Here is a 22,405-nt window from a genome sequence, read left to right as displayed (position 1 = left end):
TTTTCTGTGATACAGGACAGAGACACTGGAAAAACCTAGTCCAGTGGAGAAAAAATATGAACCAATTCCCCAGGTGACGCCCTCTCTGCCACCAGCAACACTGCCCAAACCTGCACCCGAAGGTGAACGTTAGTTTTATCCATTACAAGTCTGTAATTACATGGATCTGCATACTTTTATGAGCTGTATCACTCTACTGTACTTTGTCTACTGAGAGACCTACATTTCTCCCTACATGTACAGATGCTCAAACACATCTTCTTTGTGTCTTCCTCAGCCAAGCCTTCTGGGCGAGAGGACACTGTCCAGACCAACTTCCTGCCTCACAAGAGTTTCCCCGAGAAGTCTCCAGTTAATGGAACTAGTGAACAGCCTCCGAAAACTGTCACTAGCAGCGGGGCTCCACCAGCATCCACCTATAACCGCTATGCACCCAAGCCCTACACAACGTCTGCCAAGCCGTTTGCACGCATGTTCGACAGTCCTAAATTCAACCACAACCTTCTTCCCAACGACAAGCTGGATACTGCCTCAAAGGTAAGCATTAGATAAGGGTGCAGGGTAAAAACGGTATTTTAAAAGTGGTTATGTTTAATAATAATGCGCTGTGAATGTTAAGATACTCAACATGTGACTGTGTGCAGATGTGTGGATGTATCTATTGAAGATAAGATAATCCTGTATTCAGCTCACAGCTATAAATAATTGTCTTCTGTTGTTGGAGGGGGTTAAATAAATAACTCACTTGGCTTAGCTTCTTCTGCCTCTGCCTACAGTTTAATGTTGGCTCACCAATTTAGAACTGCAATTAAATACAAATCTGCTTTGTGTCTGGTTGTGCTTTCCCAAAGGAAAGTTAATCCCACTTTTCCAAACAATCAGGTTTGAGTATTTTTCGTTGACATTGTGTGAACCCTCTTGTGTTTTCAGCAGGGCCGGAGCTCCAGCCCAGTGAAGTCTGTGATCCCCCCACAGTCTCAAAACATAGACCATGACAGTGGGTTGGACACTTTCACACGCACCATCGACCACCGCTCTAAAAACCAGCACAATAACATCAATGCTGTGCCAAAAGCCATTCCAGTGAGGTAATAAATTCAGTCCAACTGCAGATGAAATCTGAGGTTTAGTGCTGGACACCAGACTACGACAGTAAAGCTATCTTGTCTTCCAGCCCCAGTGCCCTGGATGATGATGAGGATGAAGACGAGGGCCACACAGTGGTTGCGACAGCTAGAGGAATCTTCAACGCTAACGGTGGCGTCCTGAGCTCCATTGAGACAGGCGTTAGCATTATCATCCCACAGGGTGCCATCCCTGAGGGTGTGGAGCAGGAGATCTACTTCAAGGTCTGCAGAGACAACAGCATCCTGCCACCACTCGACAAAGAGAAAGGTAACTTTAAAGATGCAGGGGGATGAAGCAAACTTTGTTTTATGATGTGAATAATTACATATAAAAGTCTGAAGAGCAGTTGTGGTGTTTTGGATATTGATGACAAGGCTGGAAAAAACACAATCAACATGACGATTAACTTATTTAATTTAGGTTTGATTAATGACGATGAAATGTTATACTTCACTGATCGAAGACAATCGGACTCTTTTTTCCCCAACAAAAGTTGTTTCATGCATTTCACATTTACATGAGTATGAATAAAATATACTGTATTAAACATTATATGCCAGATGTGAATAGAATATATTTATTAAGTCAATGTTTTTAAGTTTAGTCCAGCGGTAATCTCCAGATTGCATAGTTTTCAGGTGCCGTTGCTCCAAACAGTCTAATACAGAGTAAGAAAGCAGAGACAACACGATGAGCACAAATGAAAGTGTTAAATGACAACAAAAGGACCCAAGTTCGGACATAGTGCCATCGTATTCCGAGTGATACCAAACGTGAGCACAGTGAGGGATAACAGCAAATAATCTGAGGAACTGCTTGTGTGTCAGCTTACTTTGGATTTTACTCCGCTGAATACATAACTACCTTTTGTTTTTGTGTTTACAGGGGAGACACTGCTCAGCCCTCTGGTGATGTGTGGACCTCATGGCCTCAAGTTTTTGAAGCCTGTGGAGCTCCGCTTACCTCACTGTGCGTCTATGACCCCTGATGGTTGGTCTTTTGCTCTAAAATCCTCCGACTCCTCGTCGGGTATGCTGTGCTCTCTGTTCTTTCGGGGTCGTTTGGGCTGGCTGTGTGAAATTTTGAGGGTTGTGGGTCACTTTTGAATCATTTTTTACCCCTAGTTTTGATTTCCTCAAAAAAAAAACTTAAACGATATATTTGGTCTTCCTAACCATGTGTTAGTATCTATCTAGGGGTAAAAACATCTTTCATAATTATGATTTCTGTTGGATTATTTTCATCATTTGTTCCGTTTAACTCACTCATTCAATCTCCCATTCTCTGCATCACTATTTTGTTTAATTTAGTATGTATACAATAGTCTCTCCTCATTCTTTTGACTGGCTTTTATTGCACTTCCTATTTCTTGATTTTCACCTCTAAATCACCTTAATAAGTCTTTCTGTTTTTTGAGTAACATCCATGCATCAAACCCTTGGCTGTACAGCACTTTCTTTTCATCGAGTAGACTTGTAGTGCATGTCCTTCTGCTCCGTGATTTTTCTCACAAAGCCACCCAAAGCCTGACCTGAAGAACAGCTTTTTTTAAGCTCTTCCTGGAAAGTGGGACACAGTCATAGCCAGCGATGTCCGTCATTCAAAACACTGTCAAAAGACATTGTGTGAGCATGTCAAAGAATACCGCTCTAAATTTAGCTTCTGTCTTCCTAAATGTTCTTTATGCCAATGTTTTTTCTGTTCATTAGTTGTTTAGTTTATTTGCTAGAAGGAGGCACACAGACAATTCAAAGTCTGTAAAAAGATGAGACCTACAAAGTTCTCTGTGCTCACTGGAGATTACTCAGGTATTCATCTTTTAATTGCCGTTTTTGGTCTTTCGGGACACAAAACACCACTCCAGTTTCTGTGTTTGAGATGTGACGTATAGGAACGGTAGAACAACTTTTAGCATTTAACAAACTAACAACAAGAAGCACCAATCGGGTTTCCATTACAGAAGCAACCAGATACACGTTTAAAGTTAACATCGATGTCTTTATGGCAGAGTTTAGATAGAGAGGGAACGCCATACCAATCACATCAGTTTTGGATCAGCTCTCGTTAGTCTGTCATGTAATTGAGCAAAAAAATCAAATATGATAAAAAATATCCAACATTGAAGTCGAACTCCTTCTGAGAGAGATATTTTAAAAACTAACAAAGACGCTACTTTCCTCTGTCCTGTTTCTAAAAGTGTTCTTTCTCACAAGTCAGCTTCAAAGCCAGTGGTAATTTTGCCAATGGTCAGGATTAGCAGTTAATTAGCCTCATTTTAAGGATGAGACTTGGAGGGCTGAATGAGCAGGGAGCTCACTGTTGTCCAGCTGAATTGTGTTAGGATTATCAGGCTGCGTAGTAATCCTCTTATTGTGAAGCAAGGCCACTCTCCGGCCTCCTTCCCTCCTCCTCTTTTTCCCCTCTGGTTTTCTCCTCACTCTGCTTCCGTGCTCAAATGTTCTGTGTTGTGTTGTAAATGATTATATAGAGCTATAGATGACAGTCTGATCACTGTGGTACAGCTCAGCTCTGCTGACTTTTGTTACAGTAAAACAGAAATAGATTTAAGTACAATATGATGTGGTTGAAATGGTACTTGAGAATTTTTTTTGCTTGTTTTTTAAAAAACATTTTTTTTAATGAAACATCAGACAGAGTTACTCTGCCAGGCCCCCTGATTAAATTTAGAAAAATGCACAAATGTCAAATGAGCTTATTGGACATTAATGAAGACCTGTAAAATGTAAACCTATTTGAGGAGCCTCTCAAATGGACATCAAAAAAAGAGAAACGACTTGCGTTCATATTCCAGATATAAATGTAATTTATAGTTGAGAGAATACTTCTATCATTTGTATAATAATGACTGACTTTTGCTTACTGTCTAGGCTAAATGCACTCCCTCACAGACTTGTGTTTGAGAGAGAGAAAGTGATGAAGACTAAAGGGACAAATTTAAAGCCAGCCTGGCAGTGGCTTGTTTTTAGGGTTTTACCTCAAGGCAGCATCACTAGCTTGTTCATGCAAAAAGCCCCCGAGCGTCCAGCCACAATGATGTTCTTGTTTGAGTTTTTGTTGTTTAGCCGTTCTTCCAAAAAGGAAACAAGCCTCGGGGCAGAAGGAGGCTGTTGGTTTAACTCTAAGGTCACACTGCCTACCTGTCCCCGTGTGTGACACCTTCCTCTCTGGCCTGCTGCAGCTTTGCACATGTGATGTAATAACACACATTGTTGTTGCCATCACTTCAAACCCTATCTTTCTTCATTAAGTTCACATCTGAACGTGACCATCTGTACTTTAATGTTCCACTGAATTCCTTTATAAAAGCTGAGTTATAAAAGTGTTGAGTCCACTATTCATCATAAAAGTTGATTGAATTATTTTGAGAGAAAACATCTACCTTTAGGACTATAAAAGGGGCTCATATGTTTTTGACTCCCCCCTCCCCAAGCTTGACAACAGGCTGTATTTATAGTCTGCAGATGCTGGATCTCTGTCACTCTATTTATACGCTGATTGATTACTGGAAGGCTCCTTTTGGCAAAAGCACTCTGTGTTTACAATTATACTCGGACCTCGCAGTGACTTGAGGTTTCCTTTTCAGTCACAATTCAATAAAAGTACAAATTGCTTTTACTAGTCCTTTGTGTAACTATGCTTGGACATAGGCCACATACCATTGGATACTTGTCAACATGGCTAACAGAGAACAGGTACAAGTATTTGTTTTAGAATACAGTTTGCCATGTTTGCGGCTGTTGTAGGTAAAGTAATTATGAAATTCCTAACAGCTTGAATCTGACAGAAAAAGCAGCTGTTCTCTTTAACTCACCACCCTCCTCCCCATCTGTCTGTCTGTCTGTAGGTGACCCAAAAAGCTGGCAGAACAAGTCTATCCCCGGAGACCCCAACTACTTGGTGGGAGCCAACTGTGTCTCTGTGCTCATTGACCACTTTTAAGAAGGACCGGCAGGTGTTACTGAATGTGGAGTCATGTTGGGTTATAAAATGAAGACGATGGATACACACCCACGCACACACACAAATACACACACACACACACACACACACACACACACACTGACAGGTGCACTCCAATTATACGTACACACCACATAATGGAGCATGAAGAAGACCGGGTCAGTGCTGTTTACTGCAACTAACGGATGAAGGCAAGACACTGATGAAGGTTACAAGCTGTTCTTAGAACTCTATCCCCGTTTTTGAAGTTTTTGATGTGAAATGAAACCAATAATGCATGCAACGCCCCCATGCCACTGAGGATTGACACTATATATTGTAAGGCAATGTTCAATGTCATTTTTACATGAATATAGATGGATGGCCTTTGAGGCAGCGTACAGGCTTCAAAGATCTGTGTTGGGTATATTTATGCTATATATGCATACAGTATATATAGTAGAATAGAGAAGATTTACTAAAAACATGTATTCATGAATTCAACTACAAGTCAACATCTTTTTTTTTTTTTCAATAACTTTAAAAAAAACAAAACGTTTTTTTCCCCCACCTTTTAGTGAAGGTGTGAGTCCGTGGTGAGGTAATGATGTTTTCGAGAATTTTTTTTGAAGGACTTGGAAAAAGCTGGAAATAAACCCAAGCAGCACACTTTTAGAGACGTTCTTCCTTTATTCCTTCATGTTGATTCTTTCTTTTTCCTAAAGTAATATCATGTAGCTTCATTTTCTTACTGAGTCTCTCCTTCCAGCCTGAGGGAGATCTATGCATGTTCTTTACTCAGGTCCTCAGTTTCTTCCTCACATATCTCAGTCTCTCTCTCTCTCTTTTTCTCTCTCTCTCTCTCTCTCAGTGCACTCTTGCACGCACACAAATAAGCAGTGATGCCTTATCTGCAGATTATTCACTTTTCATTACAATGAAAAAAATAAGTTATGATAAATTATGGTATATGTCATTTGTTTTGCCATTTCTTTGAGAACCCACTGTATAAATGAACGGGTTTAGCACACAGTAACAGTTGATAAAGGATAACAAAGGTATGCTCTTCTTTTATCTGCTATGCATTACTTAAAAAAGAAAACAAAAAAAGGAAAACAAGAAAAGAGCTGTAAATAAAGCTAGCATATTGCCTTGTTTCTTTTGTTTGTAAATGAACTTTTTTGTATGTCTTTTTTTTTTTGTATAAAACTTAGAGAAAACATGTTTTAAAAAGTGGAAGAAAATGACCGTGGTTTTCTTTGTATTCTGGATATACCCTCGAGCCTTTGAACTTGTAACCTGACATTATTACATCATACCTTTTCTACCGATGAATTCGCATTATGATGAGGTCACAAAGAAGGTCTTTTTATGGCTCTTTTTATGGCTCTTTAAGGATGAGGAATGTGCCCCGCGCTACAACACATTTAAAACATGTTCTTTTGAAAGGGTGTGCTCTCAAAGTGTCCCCCTCACTGATTTGTGATACTGGATGCTGTATTGTGTGCCCTTAAATGTATTTTTGTACTAATAGACATGATGTATGGCACACCAGTACCATTTTATTTTTAGATATAACACGGCTTTAATTGGATATTAGCTCTTCACGTGTGGCTGACATTTTTTTCTCTCTTCTGCAACACAATTTTAAGTATACCAACCTATTAATAAATAAAATCATTTTTAAAGTAAAGTCTGTAAGGAAGTCTGTCATTTTCCACTAGAGCTGAATGGCTTGCTCATCATTCATACAGAGCTGTGGTTGTTTGTTGTTGAATATGAACCATATTCATTAATTGCTCCATTAAGAAACAGCATGAATTGACAAATGAGATGACACTTTGGTTTTGTCTCATTAACACTCTAAAACTGCCATGTACTCTGTCTTCACACAGGACAAAAACAAAACATCGTTTCTCTTTCTCGCATTTTGTGTTTTCATATTTAGTTTTGAAGAATGACTTGCATGTACTGGTAATTTCCCCCAACAATACCAGACATTTTTTCTATACAAGCTACTGCTGTTTATTTGTTACACATCAAAACATGAAATACAAGATTTAAGTGTGTGTGTGTGTATATATGAACAACTTTGGACTGATTGTCATGGCCTAGGTATCACAGCTAGGTGGAGCAGGTGAGCTGTGAATGATTTAGCAAAAAAAGGTCTTGGATAAAGAAGTCCTTCAGCTGACAATTTGATTAGACTCAAAGTGATATTTCAAAACATCCCAGTGTTTAAGTTGCTGATTACACTGACAGCCTGGATAAAGTGATATTCAGATTGATGATGAAAGAGGAGCAAAAAAAGGGGAAAACAACAGTTCACATTTAATCCATCAGTAACCTCAAGTTTTGTGGTTTCACTTAGGAGCCTAAAGTTTTCATTTGAAATGCAGCTTATGTTTCATTAATGTTCTTTATCACAATCTTTTACAAAAAATACAAAGAATAATTTGTCTATAAAGGAGGCTACCAGGTTGTAGGATACTAAGTGAACTCAATTTAAAATCCAGAGAAAAATAAAAGAAAGCAAGTCTTTTGTATGGTGGTTTTATTAAATTAGGTCTTTTTCTTTTGTGAAATATTAAATACGTTCACCTCTTTAAACCTCTCAATGAAACTCTGAAGCATAAGCTAGACAGACCCTGAACTATTTGACCAGACAGTCTGACCTGCACCAGGACCTCACCTAATGATCATCATTATTTAACGAGAATAGTTGCATATTATATCAGCTGACTCAAGGAAGGGGGTGACAGAACATTTTGTGTTAATATATTTTAGTGCATAGTATTGAATGGTCTTGTGATATATATTCTATCACATATCAATATATTATTCAGTATATACTCTACATTTGGTGTCAACTCACTGTCAACGCTACCACGTTTAAGTGTTGTTGTAGTAGGACCACACATCCATTACAGTAACTGCTGTTGGTCCAGAGTCAACAAGTGCCGAAAATAATAACTAAACAATAAACAATTTGTTCTAGTGATCCCACAATTAACCGCGCTCCTCCTATTGATTAAAACAATAAGAGAAGGTGATAATGTTGGCGGCAACATGAAAGACTGCTAGTTTGTGTAATTACATGCGAGCTGGTAACATGTTTGAGACAAACAAATATGATGCCAAAAAAACGACGATTATTTTTAGACGACGAGGAGCACTGCCAGGTTGACCTGCAATAACGACGTAAGTGAAGTCCTTGTCTCGGTCGAGGGTGAGATATTTCTGTTATGTGCTTTCAGCTAAAGCTCGAAAAAAAAAAATCAGACAGAAAATAAATTATCATTACAAACAATTCAGGACTTAACCTGTCACGTCTTCGTGTCTTATAACGTGCACTCCCTCACCACGTTTTTCACGAGGCCTACATCATGCACTACATCACCAGCAGCGGTGACAAATCACGCGCAGGTTTGCAGCCCTCTTCCTCCCCTCCTCCTCCTTCCTCCTCCTCCTCCTCCTCCCCCCTCGTAGTAAAACACAGTCCGTCCGCGCGGCGCGTCGCCATGCAAACGCGCAGTGGCACATCTCCAGCAGGCCTGCTCAGTGTGCACCTCCTGTCCTGGCTGTTAGATCTGCTGTCGTCTGTGAAAGCACGGCTGCTGCCTCACACAGGAGTAACGCGGCTCGCTCGCAATTGCGGAATTGAAGACATTGAAAGACGGAAATCTTTTGGCTTATTTCAACCTTTTACATGTCTTATTTTCTGTTTTCTCATAAGGAGTGAAGACTCAGCTGGTTTCTTTTTTTCTGCACCTTTTGAGTTGTTGGAGAACCCGCAGTGGCGAACAGGACAGCATGGCAATGGTGCAAGGCTGGCTGACGGCAGGATGAGGTGTTTGATTTCTTATTGCCTTTCTGCGCTTTGACTTTGGAGGAATGGGCTCTTTGCTGGAGCTTTCACTCCACGGTTTTATTTCCTATATCTGGACTCATCATAGCCCTTCTTTCATTGTGGGTGCTTATTAGCATTTTGTGCCCTCTGGTCCAGCAGAGTCTTCTCTCACCTCTCTCCTGTCATCCTCCTCCTCCTCCTCCGCAGCGCGTGGCTAATTGGAGCGACCGCGAGCGTCTTAATTGAACGGAATCACCCAAGTCGGAAACCTCGAGTTACGCTTTTTACACAGCTTACTGCTGAGCGAAACACACAGACTGTGATCGTTGTGGATGTTTTCGTCTCGTTTACGTGCTGCTGTGTTTGTCGGTTGTACCCTTCAGTGACAATGCCGGTGCACGCGCTGCCCCGCGGCGGTGGCGTCGGCAGCAGCAGCATCGGCGGTCCGGGGTCTCTGAGCCCGGCCTCGCTGTCCCGCAGCCTGTCCCGGCTCAGGGAGTACCGGACCCGGACGGGGATCATGCTGGCACTGGGAGTCTCTCAGATGGTCCTGGGGAGTCTCATTCTGGCGGTCAGCTTCGCAGCTCTGGCTCTCACTACATCTCCCAGAGTCCGTCACTCCTGTCCCTTCTGGGCTGGCTTCTCTGTGAGTATTGCTGAATGATGATCTGTTAAGACAGGAGTGTTATGATCTATTTATTTGTTAGTTAGCATTTATTAAGAGAAATATGTGTGATTAAGTCATGGATAGGTTGGATGTTTATTGTGACTGCTGATTTTAGTAATGGGATATTGCATCAAGTTTTGGGAGATTTCAAAGAAGTCCAGATTAATCTAAGGTTCAGAACTGAGCTGTATTCTGAGACAATACATTATGTGTAATGGAAGAGCCCATCTAACTTTGGTCTTTTCTGTGTGTAGCCTACTGTAGGAAGTGTTTGGATGATCATCTTTATGATGTTGTGTTTTTCCACAAGTGAAATTTTCATGGTGGTTTCTGTAAATATTTATGAATGCACACTCCCCTGATTTCCTGCCTGAGACCCAAAGTCCATTAATTATAGAGGCAGTAGGGCAGAGTGCAGGGGTGAGGGGAGGTCTGTGCCATGGGGGCCATCTGTGTGTTTATGTGCAAGAGAGAGAGAGAGAGAGAGAGAGAAACTGCCTGAATGAGAGAGCATATATTGTTGCAGTAGGAAGTAACCACAGGGGTCAGAGAGGTCAAGGGTCAGCGCTTCTTTATTAGCGCTTGACTCTACATCATCAGGCCTGTGCTCTATGCTACCTTCTTTTAATCTCAGTGCAGCAGAACCTGATGCAGCTATCAATGGGACCTGAAACACACAATAAACAGCAATCAAAGGTTTTCAGACAAGAACAGAACTTTTTACTTCGGTCATATAAAAAAAAAACTAGAGTAAACCACAATAAGCTCACCAGAGACCATCTTGAAGGTTCAGGGTTTCTTTATTAGTATGTGAAAATGTACATCGAAGATGCAAACAATTTCCAGGAAGAAAATGTAACCTGGCTGCTTTGTATGGTTCACATTTAACTGGGACTGTTCATAATATGTTTGTCTTTGTATTTTCACCGTTAAGCACCAAAACCAGAAGCTGGACAAATAAGAAGCACACATATAATAAACAACTAAATGTTTTACCTCGGGCTGTGAGGTAATGTCTCAAATTCCAGTGACATTGAAACCTCCAGAAATGATCGAGGTATTTTCAGGAGTTTACTGTATACAGTATGTGAAAACAGCTTTGGACTCACTGAGGGGCTGGAAAAATGTCTTTCAGTAGAGCCATATCTCAGATACTGTCTGACGTCCAGATTTCTGTCCATAGACGCTGACTCATCAACTATTTTGCCCTCAAGCAATTAAAAAAGTGGAAGTCGCATTTTGTAAAGTCACACAGAAATACTTCTAAGAACAACTAAATCAGTTTAAAAGCTTCAGAGTTAACATTCAGTCTGAATTGTAAAATGTGGCCTTGAACAAAGATGCATCTGTATCACTCAATGTCAGCTTTTAGTATTGAAAAGCAGCCTCTTTTGACATTTGAAATGGCCTTGGAGCAGATTTGCTTGAGAATTGTGTCTTTTTTCTGTGTTTTAGTCAAGCTAATTAGACTCATCACCAGTGTCTGGACAGGGGGGCTTGAGTTGCTTTTTGGCAGCTGTGCTCTGTGGTTTATTCTAATAAGAAAAGTGTGCTGTCATATAAACGCTAGCCAGGGATCCCATTAAGATACAAGATCTCTTTTAAAGGGATTCCTGGCCAAGAGAGCTGCGCAAAAAGTTTCACACTAAGAACAAACATTACATGAAGCACAATAAATAATGTTCAGCATGAAGACATCTGCATGTGCTCAAGAAGATCCTCTGATTTCCAGACAGAGGTGCCAGCCTTTTGACATTGTACTTCTAAAGCATTTAAATGTAGCTCGAGTAACGTGTGTGTGTGTGTGTGTGTGTGTGTGTGTGTGTGTGTGTGTGTGTGTGTGTGTGTGTGTGTGTGTGTGTGTGTGTGTGTGTGTGTGTGTGTGTGTGTGTGTGTGTGTGTGTGTGTCTGTGTGTGGCCGCTGTGGGTTGTCATTAAGAATCTGTGTGATTAGAGGTATTTGTGAAATTGCATCAAAGCCACAGTGAGAGTAGGTGTAATCTCTCCTTCCTACACGGAGCCCAGCATGGTTGTCTGTCTTCCTCCTCCTCCTCGAAATACACACACACACACACACACACACACACACACACACACACACAAATGCTTAAAACACATGAATTAAATGTCCTCTTCTTCATTTTCCATACTCTTAACAAAAACACATTTAACAGCTTTCATTTGTTTGTCTGTAACATCAGTGTCAGCATTTAGCTCTGACAAATAAAAGCAACACAGTTTGCCAAAAACTGCAGTTCCTTGATTCTCCACTTGAGCTTGGGTCCAAAAATTAGCCAATCCCTGTCGGGTGCCACATCAAAAAGCCCAACTTCATAGTAGAATTAAACATGTTTATGCCCGACCTAAAGAAAAAGTTTTTCTCTCTGTGGGTAATTACTCCCGTTGATCCTGTACATGGCTGTCTTCTTTTTAAAATAACTGACACAGTGTTGTTATTATAGTAGAGCTTAAAAATATACAAAATTAGAGGCGTAGTGAAATGTGGGACCTGATAGCTGTCCTCACACTTCATTGAAGAAAATACAAACCTAGATGTTTAAAGTGACCCGGTTTGTGCCGATCACTACAGAGCCCTCACAGTCTCCAAGCTCCTTCAGTGTGGTGTTGTTCAGCTAACCAAGCAAATAAAGTTAAATACTGTAGAAAATACAGTGGTGAGCTAGCTCATTAGCCAGCTAATGAATTAGCTCTGGGCGTAAGCTGATAAGCTTTGTTGACTGCCGTTTTCCAACCCCTCACTCCTCTCTAGTGCTCTCCTTCAGTTCATATACGGCCACCAATAACAACCTATTGGTGACGTCATGGCAGCTAATTTATACAGTCTTTGGTTTGTTGGAAAAAATAAAAACAAAGGCACGTTTAAAAAGTGCACACACATCTACATAAGGCTAGCAGAAACTTTACAAATATCTTGCTCTTTTTCACACCTATCCCCGGGTTTCATTCTAAAACCCTGCAGTCGTAGTCGTGCTAATTTAAAGATTTTTTTTGACAAAGATGACACAGTGCTCTTTCGATTAGCCGAGTTGATCACAATTTTGAACGCTGTGTGAGGCCCTGCCTGCAGTCACTCTGCTCAGCCAGGTTACCATCCGGTTTGGCAGTGAATCAAGCCGCACTGCTGGCTTTATGGATGATAGATGAGGCATCGTGCCCGTGTCAGCCACAGGGCTGCAGCAGCTGTCAGCGGCTGACATGCAGAACAAATTACTGTTCACCTCACATCTCCACAAATTAAACTCGGAACCGATTCAAGTGTCCAAACACAAACACAGACCGCCTCTCCTACCCATTCTCATTCGTCGTCACAGCAAATGAAAACGAAATATGTGGATATGTAAATCCATCAGAGGGAGTTAATTCAGGCATCATTTACACATTCACATTAGTTTCTGATATCTGTATCAATGGGATATTTCAGATCCTCCTGCTGCTCCAGAAATGGATTTTCGCTCTTTTTCTTTTTTTTCTTTTTTTTAACTCCCTGGTCGTGTGGAAGGAGATGGATTTAGTGTGCAACCTCTCTCAAAGTAACACTCCAACATCTCAAATCTTCAGACTGTGCCACCACAAAGACAGCTTAAGACCATATTCTTGGTGTTTGTTGTGAGGCAGCTCTCTCTCTCCCCCCGCTGGATTTCCAGCTCAAACTGCCAGCAGTGTGTTTAAGCAGAGGGCTCCACAGTGTTTTGTAGGAGGTTTTTGTATGGTGGAGGCTTTTGATGTCTATGTGTGTTTGTGCCAGTGTGGAAGAGGAGTCAAAATCAAATTAATTTATGGAAATGCATTTAATTTAGTTTTTTTTCAAATGTTTGCGTGTTTGCATTTTTTTTTCTTGGCATTGCTTTTAGTCGACGCAGACAAAGAGGGTGAAAGGTTTAATTAAATTGTTTATTGCTTCGTTCTGCTGTTTCTGCTTTTCTACAGCAAGGTAGTGTGAGCCATCATTCATTAAAGGTCTTGTTGAGCTTAGGTTGTTTCCTGGCAACAGGTCTCACAACACATACATTTCATATAGACTCTGAATTTAAAGTGCAGTGGTTAGCAGACTTCTACCTGTCGAATACGAGCGAAGCAAATACAGATGTGCTTCTTGTCAGAAAAATTAAAGTCGTTTAATTTATTGTCAAGCCTGTGGGATGTTTTACTGTAACTTTACTGAATGATGCATGGTGCTGTGCTAATCATGGATTACTGTACAATCTTTCTCAGATTTGTATAAAAGTCGTGGTGGCATGTCAGCTCACACTGTACGACTGAATCGTTTACGACACACGAGCAGACCTTAAGATTTATGTGCTCACGCTTTCTGACCCGATAGTCGGGCATGACCTGAGAGCTGTCACCGTACGATCGGGGTGGAGCGTCGACGCTTGTTAATAACGTTTCATTTGAAAACTTTAACAGACTCGAGGGGACGGCAGCTGGTGAACGAGAAGGAAGTGGTAGTTGTTGAGTAAAGTGTCCTGAGATAAGATTTGTTATGAATGTAAACTGAAAGTTGTAGTTTGGAGGAAACTCTCCATAAACTACTTCTTTACATGATTAGCCATCGCTGTGCATCGCTCGGCTAATATACAAACTGATTGATTTAAAACTGATGATGTCCCTTTGCTGCCACGTCGGCTTGAACGTATGAGTTTGTGCTCAGTCAGAGGAAACATGTTACTGTGTTGGAAACACATTAAGTGAGCAGGCTTTTAGTAAAGAAATTATGAGTTTCTTATGGATGCTGCTTTTAATGATGCTGGTGACCATTGGTACCACCATGAAAATGTGTTTTATTATACTGCATGTGTGTAAATGTTACCACCTAATAATTCAGTGCATTTAAAAAAAAAACAATCTGAATCACTAAGAGGCTCAGCTTCTGAACTTTGTGATACAATATCATGCCTTACAGGAAGTTGGGTAATCATGACCAGGTTTGAACTTTTTCTTTAAAAAAAAAAAAGCAGGTCACAGTGCTGGTTAAAAAGCCCTGATGAGAAACTTTCAGTACTTACCTCTTTGTCATCTCTAATATCACATCCTTGACAAATAGAATAAAAGCTAGCTTCATGGCTGTACTCCGGAGGAGATGTTGGTTTTAGATGCTCAGAGGAAATCGTCCTCTTAGAAGACGTCCTGTGAGAGGAAGGCTTGAAAGCTTTGACAACACTTTTATTACCTTGAGATATGATGACCTTTGACCTTTGCTGCATGCATTTCATTTTGATTTTTCGAAATATTTGTCTCATTGCGAGTCACATTGCATGCCTTAACATACGTTACTGTAGCAGTTACTGTCGGTGTTTGAATTAAATAAGCGAAGTACTCTTGTTCTGCTGTCTAGTATGTTCAAGTAAATCAGCATGTTATCATATCACTTTACTGATTTATTAGATTAAAATGAGAAGAAGAAGACGAAAGTGTTTGACAGGCTGAGTTTTTGAGAATGCTTGAGGAGATTTTGTGATGTAAAAGACGATGGATAGTGAAGACTATAATGAAGAAGAGCACTGCCAACAAGTTACTTTAGCTGTAGTCTGATAGTGCTGTCAGATCAAGTGGGCTATGTTTTTGTATTTGACTTTAAATATCCGGCTCCCCGATCACGTCCCAGGCACTACGATCAAAACTCACTATCATGTTATTGTCTCGTGCGTTTGTTTGTGCTGTCACAGTATCGTATGACCTGACGACCGTCCGGTGGCAAACTGTGTGGCAGAGGCTTTACTCTGAGACTGAAGACATAACTGTCCACTGGGCTGTTAGTTGTTTTGATGCGGCCATTTATTCCCAGCTGTCAATAGAGGACGTGGCTCCTCAACTGCTTCACTCATCTCCTCGGTTGAGATTAAATGGACAGAGTGGTCAGCGTGTCTCGGCCGGACCGGCCTGTCTTACATCTCCTATTGATTAGCTAATTAAATTGATTCCATCAACCATGAGCCTGGTGTTTGTTGAAAGTTTTCAGCCACCCACTGGAGGTTTTTCTGACATCTCTGGTGTTTAAAGTACGCCTGCAGTGCGATGATGTCATGTGGTTTTCCTCGCCCGGTGTGTCCCAAGGTGTCGCTGAACAGCTGTAATTCACTTTGATGCCTTACCTTTCATAATAAGTAGACACTCAGCCTGCTGCTCCTCATTACTGTGAGGACCCTTCAGTGCATCCTGCCCCCACTCCAGTGCTCCCAGTGAGCTCCATCATGGTGGAGGAAACAGTTTGTCCCTGCTAACACACGCACACACACACACACACACACCCCAACATATAGGTGTTTTAAAAAGGCTTTAATATTTCAAGTTGTCAACTTTACTTAATACCCTCTCTCTCTCTCTCCCTCTCTCTCTTTTTTTTTTAATCCAACCGCTCCGCCCCATCTCGTTCCTCAATCCATTTCCTCACTGGTGTTGCTGTTTTTTTTATTTTCATGATCATGCTGTATATGACATTTTTAATGTCATATACAGCATGATCTGTGCTTCTTCTGCGTGTCATGCTAAGGAAGTCTCTTTTATGTTTTTCGTTTGTAATTGTGCGGAAGATCTGATTGTTTATTTGTTTATTTAAAAGGATCCCCATTAGCTGACGCCAAGACGACAACTACGGTAATCTTCCTGGGGTCCAGTCCTGACATATAAAACACAATCATCACAATCTCAATTGCAAGATAAAGAAAAGACAAACGATAAAAAACAAAAACAAAAAAACAACATGTGTCACATGTTTTGTTCTTTTAGGATTTTAAATGATGGGATGATGAATTTAAGTGAAACTCTGACTGAAGCGACTCTGACTTTAAGTTAGATGGCAAAAAGGACTTGAACTTGATAAAACTCTCCTCACTGTCGTCATTATCGTGATGAGTATTGTCCAATCAATTCGCTGCAGCTACACATTTCTATAACGTTGTAATGCAAAAAAATCAGAGATAAGGCAAGCGATCATTACAGCAAAGTATTCCTGTATCTGTTTTCACGATTCTATGTCCATACATAGATGACATAGAGATTTGGAATAGGAGCCAAAGACAGACTGGAACCTGGGCCGCCCACTTGGAGGACTAAAGCCTCTGTACATGGGGCGGGACCTACCCGCTAAGCCATCGGCGCCCCCTGCTTGTAAATGTATGATTGTGTCACGGCGGTTAAACTCTACTGAACGAATAATCATGTCTCAAGTTCTGCTCAGACATGCAACAAAAATCTTTACGTTTGTGTACAGCTGTTTTTCATCTGCACGCCGTGTGTCTGTGTGTGTTGTGTCAGATCTTCAGCTCCACAGTCACGACACAGACCGACGTGCAGGAGTAGTGATGCAAAGGATCACAGATCTCACATTTTTGATTTTAATCATGAGTATGTTTTTTTTTGTTTTTTTTTGGATGAACCAAACTTTTTTTAAATGTATATTACACTTTTCTAAGTCATCGTGTTGATTGTTTTTTTTTTACCACTGGCCCAGGGCTTATATTTCTGTTGGGATGCTTCTGAAACAGGTTTTGATGTTTGTTGATTGTGGTGTTGTGATAAGTCTACAGTCTAACACATTTGAATGGAGGTTCTGAATGAAATAGTTTTGACTCTCTAACAACAAGCCATATTTCCCTTACTAACTGTACTTTGGAGTAAATCATGTAGCGTTGCAAAGCGATCATAATGTATACGATACATACCATGTATTGTGCTATGTATCGTACCATGTGATCCTTATCAATATCCAGTCCAGTGTTTACCACACACTCGACCTGAGGATATAAACTCCTAAATGTATTTAAGACCTGTTTATATTTATTTTTTATTTATTCATAAAATTGCTAGAGAGCGGGGGAGAGAGAGAGCTGTGTTCATGTTTTTCTGTTACTATTGGCTCATATTGATTCTGAACGTCCAACCCCAGAAATCAACAGTTTGTGCATTCATAAAGTGTAGATTTTTTGACTGAAGAAAGAGAAATAGATTTGATGAAATAAAGAATTACTGTTTGATTGAAAATCTTTGTTTCAAAACCACAAAGACACAAATTATTATTCCAAGCAGAAATGTGTCAAAGAAAATGTCTGGCTAGGATGCTAAAATATGGCTAAATGATCAAACACATATCAGTGCACGTGTAACATCTCTGTACTTTGTATTCAAAGACACTTTTATACACACACACACACACACACATCCTGATGCATCTACATCCAAAACAAACAGTCTCCATTATCTGCCTCATATTGATGTTTGAAGAGTAAAGCTGGCTGATGTGTGATGAAAGCTGCTGGACATTTTCAGACCTGAACTCGCCCTTCAAACCCATTTGGGATAACAGGAAGAAGAATGAGACGGACGGGGTCATGTGTTTTGGGGGAATTTTTGAATTTGGAATGCATGATGTGTTTGTATGTGCATACATCATAGATCCCTTTCTCTCATAAATCCTCTATTTTATCTCCTGTGCCGGCTCTTGTTTGTAGTGCCACTGTGTATTAGTGTGACCCACGGCTCGGGATGTGTCTGACAGAATGCTTGATGCTGCACTTCTTTACAAACAGCCTCGACCCGGCCGACAGGAGGTCTGTCTGCAGACTGTTGAATAGAAAAGGCCAAAAAAGGTTGAGCTGAGCTGAAAGGGGGAGAGAGGGAAACCAGAAGTCAGAAAAAGACAGACACAAAGCGACAGATATCTGGGATCAGATGTAGATTTCTATAGTTTGCTTCAAAGAGGAGGGTATCATCACCTGTGCTGTGACTGTACTTAACCAGTGTTCACATTCAGTCTGCACATGTTCTTGTTTAATCCAACAGGAAAGGAAATCAAACTTTTCTTTTGTCCAGACTGAAAGGAGAGTTTTTGTCTGCGTCTCCCTCTTCGGCTTTGACCTGCATTAAGAGGTTTCTTAAAAAATAGGGCTTTTCATCGGCGTGCTGCAACAAGCTATCACCAGTATAAAGACAGACACACAAAGCTTTGTTGATGTATTTGACTTGTACCCACCTGCTATGGAGCTGCATCCCCCCTGCACCCCCCCCCCCCTCTCAGCCTTCCATAACTGATCAATGGGAGAGCCTGCTGACTGCAGCCTCCCTTTGTTCTATGATTAGCTACTGTTGTGTTGGAGGGGGCTTTTATGTGTGTACACATGTGGGAGGGCAGGTCGAGGGGCTGTCAGTGTGTGCTCTGTATTTATTTGTCTATATGCAGCCAGAGGAGAAATATAGGCTGGTCGTGTACGTCCCCATTATTATTTTTTTTTATCTATGTGAAAACAGACCACAGAGACATGAAGACAGCAGAGAAAACAAGGTTTCTATGTGTCTATAAATACGTGACAGATTCACCTCTGGAACTGAAAGCTATTGAAGCAAATAACACTGACTTCTTAGCTTTTCTTTTTATTTTCTGTAATCTTGCTGTGTTTGTCTCCCAGTCTTTGAGAAAGTAGCCCACCACAGTGTTGAAAGCTTGGGTTAACCAGGCGCTGAGAAAGATGCATCAAGAGCCTAAGGACTAATGTGAGAGGAGTTTTAGCTCTTAAATAAACACCGTTTGCCTTTTCAACATTATCAGAAAGTTTGTTTTACCCAGGGCACAAAGCAAACCTTTTGAAAAGGAGTTCTCTTGTAAAAGTGGATGATCTGAGTGCTGAGGCAAAAAGGAAAAAAAATGTTTCATATTTAGGTTTCTGTCTAGACAGCTGTGGTGATTTTCTTTATGAAAGAGTTTCACAAAAAACAACTTTTTTTATACATGAAAGACTTCTTAGTACAAAGTCGTAACAATAGCAGCGGAGGAATAGAACAATCGGCAAAGACGGTTTTGGACGGGAGAGAGGAGCGTTTGAATCGGATTGATATGAGAGCGCTTATTCATTTAAAGAGTAGAAAAATAAACTTTCATGAAGAGAGCCGGAGCTTTCTGAATGACAACAAATTTGCTGTTAAACTCTCGTTATTGTCATGAAAACTTCCCCTAATCAGTCGTACAGTAGAGAGAACTTAGCTTCAAATAAAAGTTTCAAAGGGCTCGTCAGTTTGTCGAATGGCTGATATTTATTCGAGCAACCAGAAGATCACACCCAGCCCACTGGCGTTAGCCCGAGTTAGCTCACATGCGACAGAAGTTGATTTATGTTTTTGCAGAGCTTTTCTGAAATGACGAGAGAGTGAAATCAGCGACATGTGAGTCTTTAGAAGGGAACTGTGACACCAGAGCGAGTGTTTGTTTAAAGTTTATTTATTCGCCTCTCCTCACACACCTCAGCCCTTACTGTTCAGCAAGGTGCTGAATGTTGCTGAACAGTGAATGCTGCTGCTAAATCATGCAAACTCATCTATTAGATAGGGCGGGACCCGCAGTCCAGATAACAATGGAAACAGATGCTGTTTTTATGTACAAAAATCTGGAGAATTTTGTCTGCCTCTGAAATTCTCCTGATCTTGTTATTCACACAGGCACCTTACAGTGAAGGACTATGCCTGTCGGCCTGGATGAGGGGGGGCGAGGGGTCTCCTGAGACAAGACATGGCATAAATCAAGTGATGCTGAAGCGACGGATGTCTGTGACTCTTCCAGCTCAGCCATGCATAAAAAGTCATTTTAGTTTTCGGAATTTTTTCGGAATTTTCGAAACTCAAAATGTGCATTAAAAACTTTCAGCTCGTAAGACACTTTGTGAGAGCTTCAATTGTGGAACACTTGGACCTTACATAGCATGGACACCATGTTGAACAACCTAGATTTCATAATCTACTGAGGCCTTTAAAAAGTATGAGAAAAAAACCCCCCATTGCTCAAACATTTAATATAATAAGAGAAGCCAGAGGTGCAGCTGATCTCCCTGAGCATATGGCAAACTATCTTTTTAATAGAGTGAGAAAAGCAGAATATACTAAACAGTTTTCTCTGCGACAATGGGTAACAAGAATGAAATCTGTCCGTGTGGATGAATGAGCCGTAGGATAAATAGCCAAGGTAAAAGGTCAAAGCTTTAACCACTGGTAATGGTGGACTTAAGGTCACCAAATCGGCCTCTGAGTAGAAAACACACACACACACACACACACACACACACACACACTTTATTCAACATCTAGCAGTGGTCAGATTTGTCACCTGTAATGTTGCCCCAGTTGTCTCCTGGTGGAGTCCAGCAGCATTATCTAAAAGTCATTTTTCACTGATAATGGCCTGAGTGATACATTCCCTCGTCGCTTCCTGCTCCTCCTGTTGTCACATCGATACAGATGGGACAGGCAGGCCAAAGGATGCACCTCCGGACGTTTTCCAAGGACTTTGTTGCCCATGTTATTAATCCACCATGTGTGTATAGGAGTGAGATAGTATAGAGGCAGAATGAAGGAGAGAAAAAGTACAGGACTGATTGATCAGACTGTCGAACTCAGCTGCCTTAGAGGAACCTCAGTGGGAGTTTAATAAGAGCAAAAGCCTCCAGAAGAGATAAAGGGGGATTTTATTTTCTCTGCACAGCTGAGGTTAATCTGTTAAAACATCATCCTGCTTCTTTTCTCTGGCTCAGTCTCTCTGTGAGCACTCTCGATGCAAGCCCTTTGTGTCGTCGTCTTCTTTAATAATAATTCTGTAAAAACTGCTGAATAAATAGTGGCTGCATTACTTGTCTCTACAGACGAAGAAAATGTGCATCTATCACTTATATAGATATCTTATATTACTTATATTATATCTTCAGTCGGGCACATTTTGGATCTTGTCTTTGCTGTGGTGCCCTGAAATGACACTGCTGATTTTAGAGTGAGAAGAATCGTTTTCCCTCTCTGTTTCTTGCTAGAGGAAAAAGTGCTAAACGCTCGTTTATATCAAACTGTCCTGGGGCTGGAGAGGATCCTGAGAGTGTCTGTTTTTTCTCTCTGTTTGAAATCCCAAGTAGGTTTTCCTCTCACTGGTTTGTCATTGTAAAGGTTTGTTTTGTTTTATTTTCAAATGAATGCTTTAAAAGAGAAAGACGTTAAGGTTATTCGCAAACTTTAAAAAGTGTGGAGTGTAAAGAAAGGGGAACATAGCTACTGATCTGCATCCGGGTTTGCAGGGGATGAAGGGCAATGTCCTCTCACAGTTTCTTTTGGCTTCAGCGTGGTTAGCAGTCCCTCTTCCTACTTCTCATAATCTACACTCTTTTTGATCCCACCGGCTGGCTGTTTGTTTGTTTCCCCGGAGGTTACATCTCTGTTGGATCCATGTTTCAGCTGTGGCTCCAGGAGGAGAGCGAGCACCTCTGGGACTGCACTTAAGATTTCAGGAGTGTGCATACGTCCATCACACAAACATGAAATGCGTTTTCTTTGGTTTGGTCCCCTCTGACTGCCTTCCAGGTCAAAACAAGGTTTCACCCGACTTCATGATAAAAAATGTTCTCATTGCTGTTGTGTTATTTTTGTCTTTCTGTGCTTGCTTTTGCTCATCTGTTTTCTCTTTGTACTTGGGTTTTATTTCATTGGGAAAACCCTGGATATAAAACGTTCATTTATTTGTAAAACACTCTGCAGATAAACAATGATGAAGCAATCATTAGTTTCCGCTCTAATGCGTTTATGGTTAACATTTCCTCAGTGAATGCTTCTTCTTTGATCTTGTCTGAGCAGAAGACAGGAGTACGTGTTCCAGAACAAGCTTCACATTAGAAGTAACTGAATGCTTTGCGTGATTTCTTCCTCTATGTTGCCCAAAAAAATATATATATATTTGCAGTTATGAGGAAATGTCTCAGTAACAAAATGTAGCAGAGTTGGTGCCAGAATCTTGAAAACTTTCATAATTTCATTTCATGGGT

The 22,405-nt window shown here is 40.8% G+C and overlaps 2 protein-coding genes across 22 annotated transcripts in view; both read left to right on the top strand.

Annotated features, from left to right (window-relative positions):
- tjp1a (tight junction protein 1a) overlaps nt 1-6,781 on the top strand; it is a 101,399-nt gene extending 94,618 nt beyond the window's left edge. For 9 of the 19 annotated variants that reach the window (XM_079338928.1, XM_079338923.1, XM_079338926.1 and 6 more), the window contains 6 exons: nt 16-122; nt 278-537; nt 931-1,088; nt 1,175-1,395; nt 2,014-2,157; nt 4,994-6,781. In XM_079338928.1, coding sequence (XP_079195054.1) covers nt 16-122; nt 278-537; nt 931-1,088; nt 1,175-1,395; nt 2,014-2,157; nt 4,994-5,088 — 985 coding nt within the window. In that variant the 3' untranslated portion in view covers nt 5,089-6,781. The remainder of the gene's footprint in view (nt 1-15; nt 123-277; nt 538-930; nt 1,089-1,174; nt 1,396-2,013; nt 2,158-4,993) is intronic. The other 10 variants (XM_079338921.1, XM_079338920.1, XM_079338929.1 and 7 more) reach the window with 4 other exon arrangements.
- fam189a1 (family with sequence similarity 189 member A1) overlaps nt 1-22,405 on the top strand; it is a 90,350-nt gene that overhangs the window by 8,379 nt on the left and 59,566 nt on the right. For 2 of the 3 annotated variants that reach the window (XM_079338938.1, XM_079338936.1), the window contains exon 1: nt 8,599-9,584. In XM_079338938.1, the coding sequence (XP_079195064.1) occupies nt 9,327-9,584 (258 nt within the window). In that variant the 5' untranslated portion in view covers nt 8,599-9,326. Of the gene's footprint in view, nt 1-8,598; nt 9,585-22,405 lie in introns of those variants that run through there. The other variant, XM_079338937.1, reaches the window with a different exon arrangement.

Source organism: Symphodus melops (assembly GCF_947650265.1).
Source record: "Symphodus melops genome assembly, chromosome: 3".
Lineage (NCBI taxonomy): Eukaryota > Metazoa > Chordata > Actinopteri > Labriformes > Labridae > Symphodus > Symphodus melops.
This window is presented reverse-complemented; position numbering and strand designations above follow the sequence as displayed.